We start from the raw sequence: 16,535 nt of genomic DNA on the forward strand, positions 1-16,535 counted from the left end.
CTAAGTTACAACAGAGTTTCAAGATACAATCTTCAAAATAAATAAAAAAAAACAGGCGATATCTGAAAAGTTAACTAAATGAAGTCAATCATCCACCTTTATGATCATTATATAGCAAACACCGTTTATTTTTTCTTTGTATAAATAGTTAAAATTGAGAAACAGATCTCAGATATCAGCTCTGGTGATAGGATACGGCCATCTCATTTTGCGAGCATACATACATATAAGATTTCGATCCAGGAATTTTTTTTCTTGGCGACGGCATGTAAATGCAGTAAACATTTGAGCACAAAGCTTGTAAAATCGGAGATAGGTGGAAATGAGGCGCGAAAGGAAAATAAATTAATTTAGATGGAAAAGGAATGGTTTTGGCAGTCTCGGAAGGATTTAGGTGGCCTTCAGAAAGGCCTCATGCTTGTACACTTCGATCACGTTCTCAATAATCTCCCACTGATTTTCGCGAGTAAAGTCTTTAACTAGTGGCTTGTACCACATGGTGGATTCGTCGGACTCGTCGGTTAGTGGCACCTGAATGCCGTAGGTCTGGAGGGCCAACGACAGGCAACCGATGGCCACATGTGTAGGCTTGTACTTCAGTATATTGGCGCTGTGGTGGAAGTCCTGCAGATACGAAGCAGCTGCTTTGGCAATGGGCACCGAATTCCAAACCTCCGGGCCCACCCAGTCTTGCAGAGTCTTCATGTAGTGTAATAAGTACTAAAACATAAAGGATTAGGTATAGAGAAATTGTCTCAAATAAAGAACTTACCTTGTGGGCTAGATCTATGTTGAGATCAAACCCCAGGGTGCGAGTGATGAGCAATTCGGCCTGGACAATAGCGTCCCTCATCGACCAGTACTCATCGTTCAAATCCAGTGGGGCATTACCACGGTTGAGGGTGCAATATGCCACGTTGATAACGTCGCGTATCTTGACACTCTCGTCGTCCTTGATTTTTCCAGCCAAATAAAGGGATGAGGCAGCTATAAGCTGAAAATAGAATCGAATACGATATTGGGATGGATTTGGCTTTGAAGGATGGTGCACCTACGAACTCATCATAGTCACTGGCCTTGACCTCTCGAAAGAAACGATGGTATACTATGGCAGCACAGGCAGCAGTCAAGGGTTTCATTTTCAACTTGGCAGCACACTCGAAGATGTACATCGGCACTACGCCGGGTTTGTTGAGCTTTCTGCATGATTTTACAAAATTATAGATTATGTGAATTTTAAGAAAGGATTCCCAACTCACCGATAGTCGATGGGCTTCATAGTCTGCGCCTTGTTTGACTCCACGTGCTGCTGCAACGACATTACATCCAATACGTTTTTCATTATGCCAGGCTAATTGAACGAAAGGATGACGATGACAATATATTATTTTAGGCCCAGCGAGTTCGTTGACAGACGAGGAGTAAATAAAAGCAACGACTGATTGTGAAATGAGTGAATGTAAAATAAAACTACCGAAATATCGAGAGGCGACAAACCGGTTTAATTCGACTGCAGCAGCGTAAGGAAAAATATGCAACGCGATCAGGAAAACTAACGGGGCCGGCGGCACGTCAGCTGTTCGATTGGGATCCAATTAAAATGGTGGACGGTTTGTTTGTTAAAAGACCCCAGTCTCACTCCTCAAGTGTCAATTCAAAAATAGTACCTGCAAACAACAGACAAAACAGCTGTTGGCCTATACAGTGTTGATAAGGTGCAACAACTGTTACCAGAAGACATGTAATAATACATTTTTCCGCCTTTGACTAATTTAAGTACTCTTTATTAAGGGTTTTATTAGATTTATTTACATTTAACTGAGTATTTACGTAACTGAGTAAGCAAAGCTTTACAATCTCTGCAGAAAATATTCGTTGCACAGCACTTGGTTTTTTGAGAGTGGAAGCGGTAGAAAAAGTTACACTACAAAAAATAAATAATAATTTTAAATTAAAAGAAATACATATATAGTTTAATATAATGGGTTAATTATATTATGAAATGACATAGTGTAATTTAAATGAAACCAGTTAACTAGGTCTTTACTGTTTATTTATAGCTACTATTATATGTATATATTTTTTAATGATACATATATTCCGGCAGTTTTTCTTTTAGTAGAACGATAAACAGCGTGCGATATGCAATAACTAAAAATCGATAGCGTTCCAAACACATCTCCATCGCCGCCAGCTGTTCCACATTGCTCCCCACACGCCCCCTCCGTCGTATACTTGTATTATCATTGCAAAATCCAAGTGCAATAACAGTTCATTAGCCAGCCAAAATAGAACTTGCGTTGCAACCAGGCAAAAATGGATCAATAAAGCAATAAACTGCAACCGCTAATTGGATTCCCTTGGGCGCCCAGCCACAGGAAACGGAAATTGCTGCCCAGCTAGGCCAGCGAATAGTTTGCGAGATACACAACAAAGACGCAAAAAGCGGAGATGAAGTCGACCAAAACGCGGGCTGCGCGTCTTACCAGCTTAACGGAGGATGTAACCGTTGTTCCGGAGGATGCGCCTTTCCGGGCGCGCCTCCATATACTTTTTGCCCAGATCGAGCGGGAGTTCGAACAGCTTTATCTGGAGAACCAGACCCGTGAGTACTATATACAAGTATACAATTTTTGAAATCAATGCTTAAAGCTTGAATGCTTAAAAATGTATTTAAAATAATATTTTCACAAATAGAATTTTGCTGTTCGTAATTTTTCTGTAAAGAATTTTGATTTTTTTCGCGGCCTAAGCGTATTTGAAAAGCTCCTTCTAAATATTATTTTCTCTACAGTGCAGGAAAAATTGGAGATGGCCACCGCCACTAAGGAGTCTGCAATACAGCAGGAACCACGCTCCACAGGAGGAGGATCACTCAGCGCTCAGGCTTCTTCTACCGCCTTGGCCACGCCTTCCGCTCAGGCGGATGATGTAGGCGGCAGCTTTCTGGCAGCCGCATCAAGCACACACAAGAGTCTCAAGGCCAAGCTGAGTAGCGCTACCGGTGGCAGCAAGGCGAAGGCCAGCAACAAGATCAAGGCCCAGACCAGTCGCATTGTGTCCAGCTTTAAAGCCCCCACAGTGGTTAGCACAGTTGTACGCGAGTTTGGAGGCCACAAGGACGGCATCTGGCAGGTAGCCGCAAAGGCAGGACAGCCAATCATCGGCACCGCCTCCGCCGATCACACCGCATGCATCTGGGGCGTGGAGAGCGCAAGGTGTCTGCTACAGTACCAAGGGCACGCCGGTTCCGTAAACTCAATTAAGTTCCACCAGCAGCGGGATCTCGTGCTCACCGGTAGTGGCGATGGAACTGCACACATCTGGCAGGCGGCCGTTAATTGGGAAGTGCCCAAGTAAGTACTTCGAAAAGCATTTGTGATTTAGGAGAAAAATGGTTTTCTTATTATGTAATTGATATTTTAAATATTTTTATTTAATACACTTTATAGGTTTGTTGTATTTAATTAACGGCGTTCTGTTTTTCAGGAAGGGTCATTCTTCGGAGGAGGAGTTGGACGATAGCGATGAGCAAGTTGAGGATCGTGACCGAGTGGACACCTTACGAACTCCGCTCTGCGAGTTCACAGGTCCCGGGGGTCACCTCTCAGTGGTTGTAGCCGCTGACTGGCTTTCTTCTATGGACCAGATCATCACGGGCAGTTGGGATCGTACTGCGATCTTATGGGACGTGGAGACGGGTCAGCCTCTGCAGCCGCTAACGGGACACGACCACGAACTGACCCACGTGTCGGCACATCCTACCCAGCGTCTGGTGGTCACCGCATCTAGGGACACGACGTTCCGTCTGTGGGACTTCCGAGAGGCCATTCCGGCGGTCTCGGTGTTTCAGGGACATACGGAAACGGTTACTTCGAGTGTATTTGCACGGGATGATAAGGTGGTGTCCGGTTCGGATGATCGCACAATTAAAGTGTGGGAACTGCGCAACATGCGGTCCGCTTTGGCTACCATTCGCACGGATTCTTCAGTTAACCGACTGGCTGTTTCCAGCGGAGGAATAATCGCCATACCACACGACAACCGACAGATTCGGCTATTCGATTTAAATGGACAGAGGGTGGCTCGATTGCCACGCACCAGCCGACAGGGACATCGACGAATGGTGTCTTCGGTGGCCTGGGCAGAGGAACCCTTGCTAGACTGCGACCTCTTCTCTTGTGGCTTCGATCGACGCGTTTTCGGCTGGTCCATCGTCCTGCCCAAGGACAATTGAAGGCGGCTGAAACGGAGAGCTGCTCCAAAAGAGTGAGGAGGTGCAGCCCTGCGGAATACAAACATCTCTCGAACAAAGCATCGTATAGCGATGCTCATACTTACGTGTAACCGTTTATCATAGATCAAGTATTATGCAGGCATTGTTCAAGATGTTTTACTATCTAACAGGTCGGATGAAAAGTCCCCGGTTTACCATAGTAAAAAATTTTTTTTTTGCAAAATTCAATTTTATTATTCAACATAGTTGCCTTCGAGGGCGATACAGCGATTATAGCGATTTTCCAACTTTTCGATGCCACTTTTGTAGTACTCTTTCGGTTTATCCTCAAAATAGGCCTCAGTTTCAGCAATCACTTCATCATCGGTCTTAAATTTCTTGCCAGCGAGCATTCTTTTAAGGTCCGCAAACAGGAAATAGTCGCTGGGGGCCAGATCTGGAGAATACGGTGGATGAGGAAGCAATTCGTAGCCCAATTCATAAATTTTAGCCATCGTTTTTCCAGACTTGTGACATGGTGCATTGTCTTGGTGGAACAGCACTTTTTTCCTCTTCAAATGCGGCCGTTTCTTTGCGATTTCGGCTTTCAACCGCTCCAATAAAGCAATGTAATAGTCGCTGTTGATTGTCTGTCCCTTCTGGAGATAGTCGATGAATATTATTCCATGCGCATCCCAAAAAACAGACGCCATAACCTTTCCAGCCGACTGTTGCGTTTTTCCACGCTTTGGATTGGGTTCGTCGCTTGCTGTCCATTCAGATGATTGACGATTGGACTCTGGAGTGTAGTGATGGAGCCATGTTTCATCCATTGTCACATATCGACGGAAAAATTCGGCTTTATTGCGCTTAAACATCTCCAAACACTGCTCCGAATCATCAACTCGTTGTTGTTTTTGATCGATTGTGAGCTCGCGCGGCACCCACTTTGCACAGAGCTTTCGCATGCCCAAATATTCGCGAATGATATGATGTACACGTTCCTTTGATATCTTTACAATGTCTGCTATCTCGTTCAAATTCATTTTACGGTCATTCAAAATCATTCTATGGATTTTTTTGATGTTTTCGTCGGTAACAGCCTCTTTTGGGCGTCCACTGCGTTCACCGTCTTCAGTGCTCATTTCACCACGTTTAAACTTAGCATACCAATCAATGATGGTTGATTTTCCTGGTGCAGACCCCGGAAACTCTTTATCAAGCCACACTTTGGCTTCAACTGTATTTTTTCCTTTCAAAAAACAATACTTTATTAACACACGAAATTCTTTTTTTCCATCTTTTCAACAATAACAAAAGTAGCTTCACTCAAATCGATATAACTCCCGAACTAATTGTCCGATTGCTGTCAAATTTTGACACGTATCGTTTGAAGGTTGGTACTGAATGAAAATCATATGGAAAAAAATCTAGTAAAATCTAGTATGGGTCAGACCGGGGACTTTTCATCCGGCCTGTTAGGTGTCGCCCTCTGAGTGTAATTATCGTTGCTTTTTGCCAAATAGTCGTGGCATATCGTGCTGCATGTACTACATATTATCATTGTTATAGCATAAATGCATTGGAGTTGGGACTTAGGAATCGGTGTGCAGAGCTTCCGACGTCCAGTTCCGATTTTATCTGTGTTTTACTACCATAATACATATTATAGATGTCTAAGGCATTAACGTTTTAGCAAACATGAATAAACATATTCAACTACCCGTTTAATCACTGGTATATCCTAAAACATTATTTTGAATTCGGATTGAATTCGTTTGTATTAATTAAATAATATATGTATCAGCATTTATTTTATCATTTTCTTATATACAAGTGGTTTAACTTATCTTAGGCAAAGTATTCGTAACGATTAATACATGTACATATATAGTCCTTCGCCCTGATCGTGGCCATAATTTTGGAATAAAATGGAACCGCTCACAAATGAGCAAACTTTAGCACCAGCAATCCGATTAGAATGCCCACCTCCAGCAGAATAATAAGGATTAAAATGATCTTGTTGTAGAGCACTTCCCTGCCCAATTTTCGAATGATTATTCTTGATTTCGACAGATCCTGATCGGCGTCTTCCAGGCGGCGGGTGGTTCGGAGTAGCGACTCCCTTTGTTCGCCCAGTTCACCTAGGACCTAGTGGTTGTAAATCGAATTAAGTCAATTTTTCTAAATATCTTTTCAGGATATTAACCTCGGCCCCCATGGTCTCCGTTTCGATTGCAATCTGGTTGGACCGCTGGATGCTGTCCGTTGTGCGCTGCAGTACATCATACGTGCTGGCCGAAATCTGTGCCTGCCTGCGCTCGTGGTCGCTGCCACTTGGCAGTTGGCTATAACCAGCGTAGGACATAATTTCAGAAGTTTTTCAACAAATTAAATGCGTTTTAGTGGGGCTTCAAAACAAAACAAAGGTGGTGTGTGACCGTAGTTTAACCTCCACAAAGAATTCCAAAACGGCTTAAAGCAAGGTACTAACGCGTGATCTGCTTTTGCAAATGCCGATGCCACCTGTTGGCCCTCGAACTTTTCACAACACTACTTTCAGTTAACATTTAAAAGTTACAATTTTTTTAAACTTTTTTGTTTCTACATTATTATAAGTTGGTAAACCTATAAATCATAATTTGCATAAACTTGTATGGAAGAGCTTTGGCTGTCACCTTTGATTATACTGGCTTACCAATCGTTTTACGGAATCCAGAAGTTTGATTAATGAATTACCCGATTTGACAAATCTTTTTTTTAAACGATTACTTGACCATTTTTTCCGACAGGAGTAGACATAAGTGTTGATACCCAGAAATAGAAACAGTATAAATTTATCATTCCCATTTTAGCGGAAGATCGATCGATTAAGGCAGCTCAACCCCTTACAGTTGCTAGGCCTCCAAGAGCGGCGATTTATAGCGCTGACAAAACCAAAACAAACAACTGTCAATATCAACCTGACTTATCTAGACCAGGGAATTACTTGGTTGAAGCGTTATTAATTTAAATTGATAACGGAGAGGCGGTGGCTACGCAATGCGGACATTTGTACATACATATGTAGCACTCGAGGATTTTGACTTTAGTACCGTGTATTTGTCGATTTCTGATTTCTGATAACGACCCCTGATCATACTTAGTTGGCATGCCCGGTAAGAGAGTGAATGCTCGAGACAGTTGAGAGCTTAAACGGACCCACGGGACCGACGAGACTGCCTCATGCTTATTCTACCATAATACTGAGGGTGTGAGTTATATAGAGTGAGAGATATGGGGAGCTGATTTGCGAGGCTCCCAAGCAGCAGCGGCGAATGCCAAATTTAAAAGCAGGCGATCGCTGACGGTGAGCAGACGTGTGCTCCGCTCGATTCAGGTTCCGATTCAAATAAAGGCACTACGGATACGGATACTCTCGCTCGGCAACAAACAAGTTCTAAATTTATCGCTCGCACTCGCGGGGAATCGAATCTGGTGTCTTTGGCATTAAAAGCGTTTTCGGAGCTGTGAAGGTAAGCGAAAAACTCGAAAAACCCAACGGGTTCAAGGTGATCTCGGGTTGAGAAGACAGTGTGCTCTAGGATTATCCCCAGAAACCGTAGAGGAACTAATAGAGAGCACGTGCTTTGAAAGCTGGCAGCATTTGCAATGTAACTTAATTTGGATGCACTTCGGCACGTGATGCTAGCTAATGACAGCTACTAGTTAGAAAGAGTGGGGTGCGGTGGCCCACCTGTCATGGGACCCATTGTGCAAACACCTGCCATAAGTCACAGCTAAAGTCAGAGCGCAGATACCTGGCTACCGTAGCGCTATCTCTTTCGGAAGCCCGCGAGTATCTCTCAGATACTCAGATACGCACCAACTTTCGCAGTATAAGTGTTAGTATGAATACTCTCCAGAGTGTCTGTGAGTCGCGCTCTCTTACAGAGTCGCGAGTTTTCGAGTTTTATGCAATCATATGGGGCTATCATGTGATCTTCCTCGGGGTTCTGCAGCTTTGCCTAGAAAAATCTTTAGCTGAAACAAAAAGCTGAAAAGCTGAGCTCAAGTAGTTGCAAATAACACACAATAAATTCCAGTCGATTATGATTTATGGATCGCGCTATAAATTTCTCGAAGCACTTCCCATCGATCAATCAATTTCTGCTGATTAGCTACAGCCGCAGACCCAGTTTATGAATGGAAAATCTGAACGCTTCTAGAAATCTATCAGTTCCACATCTCAAGTATAGTATTTGCTGCACAAGTGCTCGTCTAGGGAATTAACTTTATAAAGCCTGCACTTGAGTTGCCGATCTCCAGTTGCGTAACTCCATAAGCTTATCGGCATTGGGCAGCGATCATTACACTGCAAACGCTGTATTGTAAAACTTATGCTATTATGACTTTAGTTTTTGCATGGAAATTTTTGCAAGTTTTAAAGCTTAAATATATTCCTAGGGCCTAGGCCTAATAGCTAAACCTTTTAAAATTTTAAATACATAGTGCAACCGAATTTATTAGCAAGCTGCCGTCTTACAACCTTCCGGCCATAATTTCGTTTATAATTCCTTTGCCATATGGGTATAATGATTTTTGTGACGCATTGAAGGCGCCATCAGAAAACGTTTTAGTACAAATATCTTTACTCGCAGTAAAACAGTTGAGGAAAATAAACTGAATTGACAATTGGTGTTAATAAAGAGATGAGTGTGGTCTGTTTTTTTTTCTCGATCGCCTCCATTTGGGGACTCACATTGAATTTGTTCGTTTGCTTGTGCCTGCGAGTTCTTAATTACCCGCAGTGGAAAAATGGAATTGTCATAAAAACTGAGCGAAAAGCACAATAAAAAGTAGAAGTTATATTCGTGTTTTAATTAACAACAAATAGTGGAGGGAGAACAGCGAATAGGAGAGCAGAAGAGGAGAGTGATAAAGAGAGAAACAAACAAAACAGAGTAAAATTTAACGAAACTTCGAAGCGTAGCGATATTAGCCTACGCATACATGGGCGTGCGCCCGCTCCCAAGTCGTCAAAGGGGGTGTCAATGTCAACCGCTTGTTCGCTCTCTGGTTGACTCTCCCCAAAATCCGCCCTATCCTCCCCCTCCCCCAGAAACTCGATTAAATGTGATTAAGGCTCACCCACAAGTCGCGTGTGTCAGTCAGGAGCAAAAACAACACCAGCAATAGCAGTTGCATATGAATACAGTGGAGCATCATTAGTTAGAACAAGTCAATTATGTATGTATGTATATTCCAAAACTATTAAAGTAAACACAAGAAAATACAATCAAGAATAGCTTTCAAACTATAACTGGATTTGGGTACACAAAACCCAATTATAAAACTATTATAAATTTTACTTAATTGAAGTTAACCTGTATATCATGGTAGCCTACACCCACACACCCGCACGCAAGGCTAGAGTCCACTCACGAAAGTGACCAGCAAAGCGAAGAGCAGAGAGGCGTTAGGAGAGAGCGAACGGCAATAGCAACCGCGCTTGGCGCTTGGTTGTTGTTTTGAAGTTTTACTGGTTTACAGTTGGCAGTCGTTTCAGCTCTCATTGTTTTTTTCGTGTTCGAGCTGTGCGTGTGAATTGTGGTACTGTGATATTGGGCAATAGCAATTAAAAATTCGAACTTTTGTTAAATTTATTAAAACGAAAGTGCGCTCGTGGAATCGTTAAACAGCATTTAGGCAGGCAAGTTACAGTCAAAAAACCAGTTTTTTGAAAGTAATCGAGTTTGTTGTGTTCTTGTTGGAGAGGTTACGAGTTTCAAGTGAATTGCTGGCAACCGAATTAATGTTTTCTAGAGTTTATAATGCGATTAAGTAAACAATGTTCAAAAAGATAGTATGTTCCTCGTACCAAAAGCAACAACATAATGATATTAAATCCAGCACTATACATACATACATGAAAACAACAATTAAGAACATAGTCGTTATTAGGTCATGAGTAGAAACTAATTTAAATTTCAATATTTAATGCTTCTAAAGTTAAGACACACCACATGTCGTTAATAAAACCTGACCGTTCCCATGGTTTTAACCAATTAGGTATTTAAATTGCGCTAATTATAGTAACGTATACCAAATGGCATTGTTAATTTAACAAGAAGCCGCGTTATATTAGTACCCGCTCGACAAGGATTTCCTCTACGCTTCTGTATTGGCTATTGGCACACGCCAATGTCAACTTAATAATGCAATAAAATAGTAGAAACGCAATTGGCCGGCAAACATTCTAAAATGTACTTTAACGATCCGAGAACGAGCCATATTCATAATTAATAATATGAGCAATTAGAGCTGTGAATTTCACGACTCTGCTATATTTAGCGAATTGTCGACAACCAGCCAACGTTTCTTGGTTATAAAAAGCCAGAGAAGAAACAACAAAAGTGTCAACCTACATAAATGTCGAGCTGATAAAAGTGTATGCGGAAAAATGCTGAAATTGCTCAAAAGATATGACGACAAAGGGAAGCAACAGGCGATAGGGAGCATCAAGTGGATCGAGTTGTACAGTCACAGTCCCATTCCACTGAGAACTTGATATCCATAAGCCCTGGGGGATTTTATAAACCTACTGCTCCTATCCGACATTAGCTACTGCTTATGCAACTCAATTGGTGGATGAACCTTAAAGCACTTTAAGCACCGACTGTTGGGCTATTCTAAACTTTGAAATAATTCTTATCTTATTTTGTTAGTGAAATTTCAAAATGATTCAACGCCTATAAAATAACTGTCGATCCGGAAACTTCAGGGAATTCATGATTAAACATAATTAATTACATATGTCTAATTTAAGACTATGAAAAATAAAGACCAAGCTATTATCGTAAATATTATTGTCCTTCTAAGATCGTTAAAGATATTTTTGGTGCAGTGTTCCTATTTTGTCTTTCACGATGAATAGACTGTATTTCTAGTGTTTTAGAGCACACATTTATACGTATATATTAATGTGTCCACATATAACACATCGTACGTTTAATATCTACCGCAAAAAGCAAAAGCTAATTCGCTCCTGTCGGGGAATGAAAATGGGAATTTTGCTGGGATCCGGGGACCGGGGTCCCATTAAAGTTCGATAATGTGCGAGGCTGACGTCGCCGTGTCGTTGACTGTTTGGTCCGATGATGTCACAACAAACCTTGGTATCGTCTGTGTGTACACTGCGAAATGGCGAAATGCTCTTGAGTGCAGACACCACAACGGGGACAACGGACTAATGCCCTTCCCCAGGACCTGCCCCACCCCGAAAACCCCAGTATGTGTCATTCCAGAACTCACTAACCCAGCCACAGACGCGTCAGCGACCCAATTAAATCAGAAAAACAGTAATTACTTGCATTATCTGGGTTCCACCGATTTTGGGAGAAGTCAACTCTATTTGCACATGGCTGGGTTGTTCTTGATAATGTTACAATTATCAGTTGATTTGCTTAACCATAATTTATATTTGTTCTTTTGTAGGGACCCGCATATGTTTTTGAGGGTCTTATGTGGTTCAATTGGCTTAAGGAAAACTCTCTACAAAATGCATTTACAGTCGGCATAGCGATAAGAACTTTTTTCGGGCCGTAAACAATATTGCAGCGGGTCTGGAGATAACTCAAGCAAATAAGTTAAGATTGCGAAGAGAATATATAAACTTGCAAGCATTTACCCTTCTAGATAACCCACTTTAGAAAATGCCATTTCGGAAACAGTTGTTCAGAATATTGTATCATATACATCATAATAAGATTTCCTGCAGGGTTTTAATTGAAACTCAAATGATGTGCTTTAGTGATCCGGATGCCATTTGTGTTTTCGCATTCTTATTTATTTCCTTTAAAAGGGGGTTTATATAATCTTTAATTTGTTCAGCAAATTCACTGAAGAAAAGAGTACTCAACGATCCGTTTGAAGTTACGTGATTTCGCAGTTAAATGGTTGTGTGTAGAACGTGACAAGGTGTTGTAATTGAGAAACTAATACTTATTGGGTATCTTAATATATTGACTCTCTTGTTTAACACATGGTGGGGTTTCGGCCAAGTCCGAGCGCCATATGGAGCTGAAAATAGAGTGATTGCCTTTCTACACCAGAGAACAACAAAGAAAGACAAATAAATAAAATCATTCGCAAAGCAAGCCAACAAAATTTGTACATAAATATGTCGGGTTGAATAGCGGGCGAAGAAGCACTGACCAAAAATTAGATTGTTTTTAGTTAAAATCCAAAAACAATATAAAATATATTTAAAACAATTGAGTAAAGTTAAAACCAAGTGATCACAGTATAGTGGCTTTTAATCTAATCAATATTTTTCTTTTCACTGCAATTAAAACTTTACAATCGCAATTGTTTATACTAGTTTTCCCCAATGTATTTACGTTATTGTTTATCGTATACGATATTCTGGCCCAGACAAAACATTCACTGAGGGCGAAAACAAATCGCGGTGCTGGTTTTCCTTATTTTAATTGCTCGTCTGCGGAATGCCGTAACTAACCCCACTCCGAACCCCTCTGTTTGCCCACAGGGAACGTAAGCAGTCGCCAAGATGGGGGACATGTTCCGTAGTGAGGAGATGGCACTCTGCCAGATGTTCATTCAGCCGGAGGCCGCGTACACCTCCGTATCTGAGCTGGGCGAAACCGGCTGCGTGCAGTTCCGCGACGTAAGTACGGATTGTCTTTACCAAACACCCCAACTAACCAGACGATGTATCATTTTGCAGTTGAATGTGAATGTGAACGCATTCCAGCGGAAGTTCGTCACCGAGGTGCGTCGTTGCGATGAGTTGGAGCGCAAGATCCGCTACATCGAGACGGAGATCAAGAAGGACGGCATCGTTCTTCCCGACATCCAGGATGACATTCCTCGTGCGCCCAATCCACGTGAGATCATCGATCTGGAGGCTCACCTTGAGAAGACCGAGTCGGAGATGATCGAACTCGCCCAGAACGAGGTGAACATGAAGTCCAACTACTTGGAGCTCACCGAATTGCGCAAGGTGTTGGAGAACACGCAGGGCTTCTTCTCCGACCAGGAGGTGCTCAACCTGGACTCCTCCAACCGAGCTGGTGGCGACAATGAGGCCACCGCCCAGCATCGCGGCAGGCTTGGCTTTGTTGCCGGTGTGATCAACCGGGAGCGTGTGTTCGCCTTCGAGCGGATGCTGTGGCGCATCTCCAGGGGAAACGTCTTCCTCAAGCGCTCCGATCTAGATGAGCCGCTGAACGATCCGGCCACCGGTCATCCCATCTACAAGACCGTCTTCGTGGCCTTCTTCCAGGGCGAGCAGCTGAAGAACCGCATCAAGAAGGTGTGCACTGGCTTCCACGCTTCGCTGTATCCATGCCCCAGTTCGCACAACGAGCGCGAGGAGATGGTGCGCAATGTGCGCACTCGCCTGGAGGACCTGAAGCTGGTCCTCAGCCAGACGGAGGATCACCGCAGCCGTGTTCTGGCCACCGTGTCCAAGAATCTGCCGTCGTGGTCCATTATGGTCAAGAAAATGAAGGCCATCTACCACACGCTGAATCTGTTCAACATGGACGTGACCAAGAAGTGTTTGATTGGAGAGTGCTGGGTGCCCACCAAGGACTTGCCCGTCGTCCAGAAGGCACTGTCCGATGGATCTGCTGCCGTGGGCAGCACCATCCCCTCGTTCCTGAACGTGATCGATACCAACGAACAGCCGCCGACCTTCAACAGGACCAACAAGTTCACCCGCGGCTTCCAGAACTTAATTGATGCCTACGGAGTGGCCTCGTACAGGGAGTGCAATCCCGCCCTGTACACCTGCATTACCTTCCCCTTCCTGTTCGCCGTGATGTTCGGAGATTTGGGCCACGGTCTTATCCTGGTTTTGTTCGGCGCTTGGATGGTGCTCTGCGAGCGTAAGCTGGCACGCATCCGCAACGGTGGCGAGATCTGGAATATCTTCTTCGGCGGTCGGTACATCATCCTGCTCATGGGTCTGTTTGCCATGTACACGGGTCTGGTCTACAACGATGTCTTCTCCAAGTCGATGAACCTGTTTGGTTCGCGTTGGTTCAACAACTACAACACGACCACAGTGCTGACAAATCCGGCACTGCAGATGCCGCCTAATAGCTCCGCCATTGGAGTCTATCCCTTCGGAATGGACCCCGTGTGGCAGCTGGCCGACAACAAGATCATCTTCCTCAACAGCTTTAAGATGAAGCTCTCGATCATCTTTGGTGTACTGCACATGGTGTTCGGTGTGTGCATGTCGGTCGTTAACTTCACACACTTCAAGCGCTACGCCTCCATTTTCCTGGAGTTCGTGCCCCAGATCCTCTTCCTGCTGCTGCTCTTCGGCTACATGGTGTTCATGATGTATGTCTATCTATGAAATAATTATTTTGTTATTTTATTAAGTAATGTTTTGCCTTTTAGGTTCTTCAAGTGGGTTACCTACAACGCCAAGACGAGCTTCCAGCCAGAGACACCCGGCTGTGCTCCATCCGTGCTGATCATGTTCATCAACATGATGCTTTTCAAGAACACCCCGCCGCCGAAGGGATGCAACGAGTTCATGTTCGAGTCGCAGCCACAGTTGCAGAAGGCCTTTGTGCTCATCGGCCTGGTTTGCATTCCCTGGATGCTGTTGGGCAAGCCCCTCTACATTAAGTTCACCCGCAAGAACAAGGCTCATGTAAGTCTCCTGAAAGCTGCTTAATCTAACCTTGGGAATAATAAATTTTCTTTGGTAGGCCAACCACAACGGTCAGCTGACCGGCAACATTGAACTGGCCGAGGGCGAGACACCTCTTCCCACTGGTTTCTCTGGAAACGAGGAGAATGCCGGAGGTGCCCATGGTCACGATGATGAGCCAATGAGCGAGATCTACATCCACCAGGCCATCCACACCATCGAATATGTGCTCAGTACCATCTCGCACACAGCCTCCTACCTTCGTCTCTGGGCTTTGTCCCTGGCTCACGCCCGTAACTATTCCTTATAGTTATGTTAAGATAAAATGATTAACCCAATATTATTTGCAGAGCTCTCCGAAGTGCTGTGGCAAATGGTTTTGTCGATGGGCCTGAAAATGTCCGGCGTTACGGGTGCCATCGCTCTGTTCATCATCTTCGGAGCTTGGTGTCTGTTCACCCTGGCCATCCTGGTTCTCATGGAGGGCCTGTCCGCCTTCCTGCACACCCTGCGTCTTCACTGGGTCGAGTTCATGAGCAAGTTCTACGAGGGAATGGGTTACGCCTTCCAGCCCTTCAGCTTCAAGGCCATTCTTGACGGCGAGGAGGAGGAGTAAATCCTGCCGAATGTGCTCAAGACTAGGAAAATCTATGCATACAATTATCAACGAGCATTGTTTATCCACAGCCCAAACTATTTTGATTGTTTGTTAAATGTTTTTGTTTTGTTTATTTTTTTTCGGATATTGTCAGTATTGTGGTGCTCTTCCCACATTTTTGTATCCTCCGTTTTGTATTCCATCTGTTGTTAAAGTATTCCTCACTTAAGTTGTGCCTAGTATTCTCAAACACCGTTTCGAAAGCAATAATTTGATATTCATTGTTATACATGACTACTTATAGAAATACTAATTGTAATAAATATACAGCAAAGAAGAGAAAGTCGAAAATGAGTTATATAATGGCCGCGGCTCCAACAGAGTCCCTTCCACCCACACCCGATCACAGCCAGATCACCCGATTCTAACCCATGCAGTAATCCGGTGCGTGTGATGAGGCACTGGGCTTTCAAGTGCAGGCTATTGGCCATTTTTGGATAAAGCCATTATCCGGATTTTTGGCAAGGGGGTACATCAATCAAATCCAAATTAAGTATGCAGTTTGCTCAGCATTTTTATCAGAATCATTTTAAGATATGCCAATTCGAAATCAAACATCAATTAAAAAAGTTCTTAAACTAATAAAGAATTGTTTATTGTATCGCAGTTTGCAGTTTGTACAGCATAATTTTGGGGTCTTATAAGAATGGTTTCGCAAACGGATAGATAAAAGTTTTTGTTTACTTTTAATTAAGTGGCTACTATTTACATAAGTTGCTATATTTGTGACTTGTGTGTGAGAAACTGGAAATTGATTTGTAATTATCTGACAATTGGTTTTTAATTCCAACTGGTTGAACACTACAACCAAGGCAGACTTTTAACTGATAAGGAAAATACTATGAAGTTGTGGAGGGATATCGGAATGAAGGGAACGGACATTTCATCAGGTTGATGGATGGCTCTATTGGGCACCGAGTTCCCCAAATATTTATCCAAGGCAGGCGACTCGCCACCGTTGATAAGACGGGAAAGTTGCTGGTCGG

At 43.3% G+C, this 16,535-nt stretch overlaps 4 protein-coding genes across 7 annotated transcripts; 2 read left to right on the forward strand and 2 right to left on the reverse strand.

Annotated features, from left to right (window-relative positions):
• Positions 1-97: 97 nt before the first annotated feature.
• LOC108087175 (cyclin-Q) lies at positions 98-1,659 on the reverse strand. Of its 2 annotated transcripts, none has more exons than XM_017184419.2 (5): positions 1,498-1,659; positions 1,260-1,351; positions 1,056-1,200; positions 773-994; positions 98-720 (listed from the first exon to the last, which is right to left on the reverse strand). In XM_017184419.2, exons 2-5 carry the CDS (start codon positions 1,340-1,342, stop codon positions 391-393), a joined length of 780 nt encoding a protein of 259 aa, XP_017039908.1. In that variant the 5' UTR covers positions 1,343-1,351; positions 1,498-1,659; the 3' UTR covers positions 98-390. The 2 variants fall into 2 exon arrangements, with proteins under 2 accessions (XP_017039908.1, XP_017039909.1); XM_017184420.2 differs by having other exon boundaries at positions 1,558-1,642.
• Positions 1,660-2,180: 521 nt separating this feature from the next.
• On the forward strand, positions 2,181-4,460 carry LOC108087173 (WD repeat-containing protein 37). Its single transcript, XM_017184416.2, has 3 exons — positions 2,181-2,605; positions 2,795-3,356; positions 3,490-4,460. Exons 1-3 carry the CDS (start codon positions 2,452-2,454, stop codon positions 4,235-4,237), a joined length of 1,464 nt encoding a protein of 487 aa, XP_017039905.1. The 5' UTR covers positions 2,181-2,451; the 3' UTR covers positions 4,238-4,460.
• Positions 4,461-6,003: 1,543 nt separating this feature from the next.
• LOC108087177 (vesicle transport through interaction with t-SNAREs homolog 1A) lies at positions 6,004-6,660 on the reverse strand. The gene is made up of 2 exons (XM_017184423.2): positions 6,426-6,660; positions 6,004-6,367 (listed from the first exon to the last, which is right to left on the reverse strand). Exons 1-2 carry the CDS (start codon positions 6,582-6,584, stop codon positions 6,158-6,160), a joined length of 369 nt encoding a protein of 122 aa, XP_017039912.1. The 5' UTR covers positions 6,585-6,660; the 3' UTR covers positions 6,004-6,157.
• Positions 6,661-7,544: 884 nt separating this feature from the next.
• Positions 7,545-15,832, forward strand: LOC108087170 (V-type proton ATPase 116 kDa subunit a1). Of its 3 annotated transcripts, none has more exons than XM_017184412.2 (6): positions 7,545-7,731; positions 12,747-12,884; positions 12,945-14,572; positions 14,633-14,891; positions 14,950-15,184; positions 15,242-15,832. In XM_017184412.2, the coding sequence occupies exons 2-6, from the start codon at positions 12,768-12,770 to the stop codon at positions 15,505-15,507; spliced, it is 2,505 nt and encodes an 834-aa protein (XP_017039901.1). In that variant the 5' UTR covers positions 7,545-7,731; positions 12,747-12,767; the 3' UTR covers positions 15,508-15,832. The 3 variants fall into 3 exon arrangements, with proteins under 3 accessions (XP_017039901.1, XP_017039900.1, XP_017039902.1); XM_017184411.2 differs by lacking the exon at positions 7,545-7,731 and adding an exon at positions 9,775-9,908; XM_017184413.1 differs by lacking the exon at positions 7,545-7,731 and adding an exon at positions 9,791-9,808.
• The last annotated feature ends 703 nt before the right edge of the window (positions 15,833-16,535 follow it).

This window comes from Drosophila ficusphila, unplaced genomic scaffold (genome assembly GCF_018152265.1).
Source record: "Drosophila ficusphila isolate 14025-0441.05 unplaced genomic scaffold, ASM1815226v1 contig_791, whole genome shotgun sequence".
Taxonomy (NCBI): domain Eukaryota; kingdom Metazoa; phylum Arthropoda; class Insecta; order Diptera; family Drosophilidae; genus Drosophila; species Drosophila ficusphila.

What these genes read in the sequence shown, in the direction of transcription:
- LOC108087175 (XM_017184419.2), bottom strand. Translation starts at nt 1,342, where the DNA reads ATGAAAAACGTATTGGATGTAATGTCGTTGCAGCAGCACGTGGAGTCA. An exon ending in ATGAAGCCCATCGACTATCG is followed by an intron (nt 1,201 to 1,259) that starts GTGAGTTGGGAA and finishes AAAATCATGCAG; the next exon opens with AAAGCTCAACAAACCCGGCG. An exon ending in CCAGTGACTATGATGAGTTC is followed by an intron (nt 995 to 1,055) that starts GTAGGTGCACCA and finishes TTCTATTTTCAG; the next exon opens with CTTATAGCTGCCTCATCCCT.
- LOC108087173 (XM_017184416.2), top strand. Translation starts at nt 2,452, where the DNA reads ATGAAGTCGACCAAAACGCGGGCTGCGCGTCTTACCAGCTTAACGGAG. An exon ending in TTATCTGGAGAACCAGACCC is followed by an intron (nt 2,606 to 2,794) that starts GTGAGTACTATA and finishes TTTTCTCTACAG; the next exon opens with TGCAGGAAAAATTGGAGATG. An exon ending in GTTAATTGGGAAGTGCCCAA is followed by an intron (nt 3,357 to 3,489) that starts GTAAGTACTTCG and finishes TCTGTTTTTCAG; the next exon opens with GAAGGGTCATTCTTCGGAGG.
- LOC108087177 (XM_017184423.2), bottom strand. Translation starts at nt 6,584, where the DNA reads ATGTCCTACGCTGGTTATAGCCAACTGCCAAGTGGCAGCGACCACGAG. An exon ending in CGGAGACCATGGGGGCCGAG is followed by an intron (nt 6,368 to 6,425) that starts GTTAATATCCTG and finishes TACAACCACTAG; the next exon opens with GTCCTAGGTGAACTGGGCGA.
- LOC108087170 (XM_017184412.2), top strand. Translation starts at nt 12,768, where the DNA reads ATGGGGGACATGTTCCGTAGTGAGGAGATGGCACTCTGCCAGATGTTC. An exon ending in GGCTACATGGTGTTCATGAT is followed by an intron (nt 14,573 to 14,632) that starts GTATGTCTATCT and finishes TTTGCCTTTTAG; the next exon opens with GTTCTTCAAGTGGGTTACCT. An exon ending in CCCGCAAGAACAAGGCTCAT is followed by an intron (nt 14,892 to 14,949) that starts GTAAGTCTCCTG and finishes TTTCTTTGGTAG; the next exon opens with GCCAACCACAACGGTCAGCT.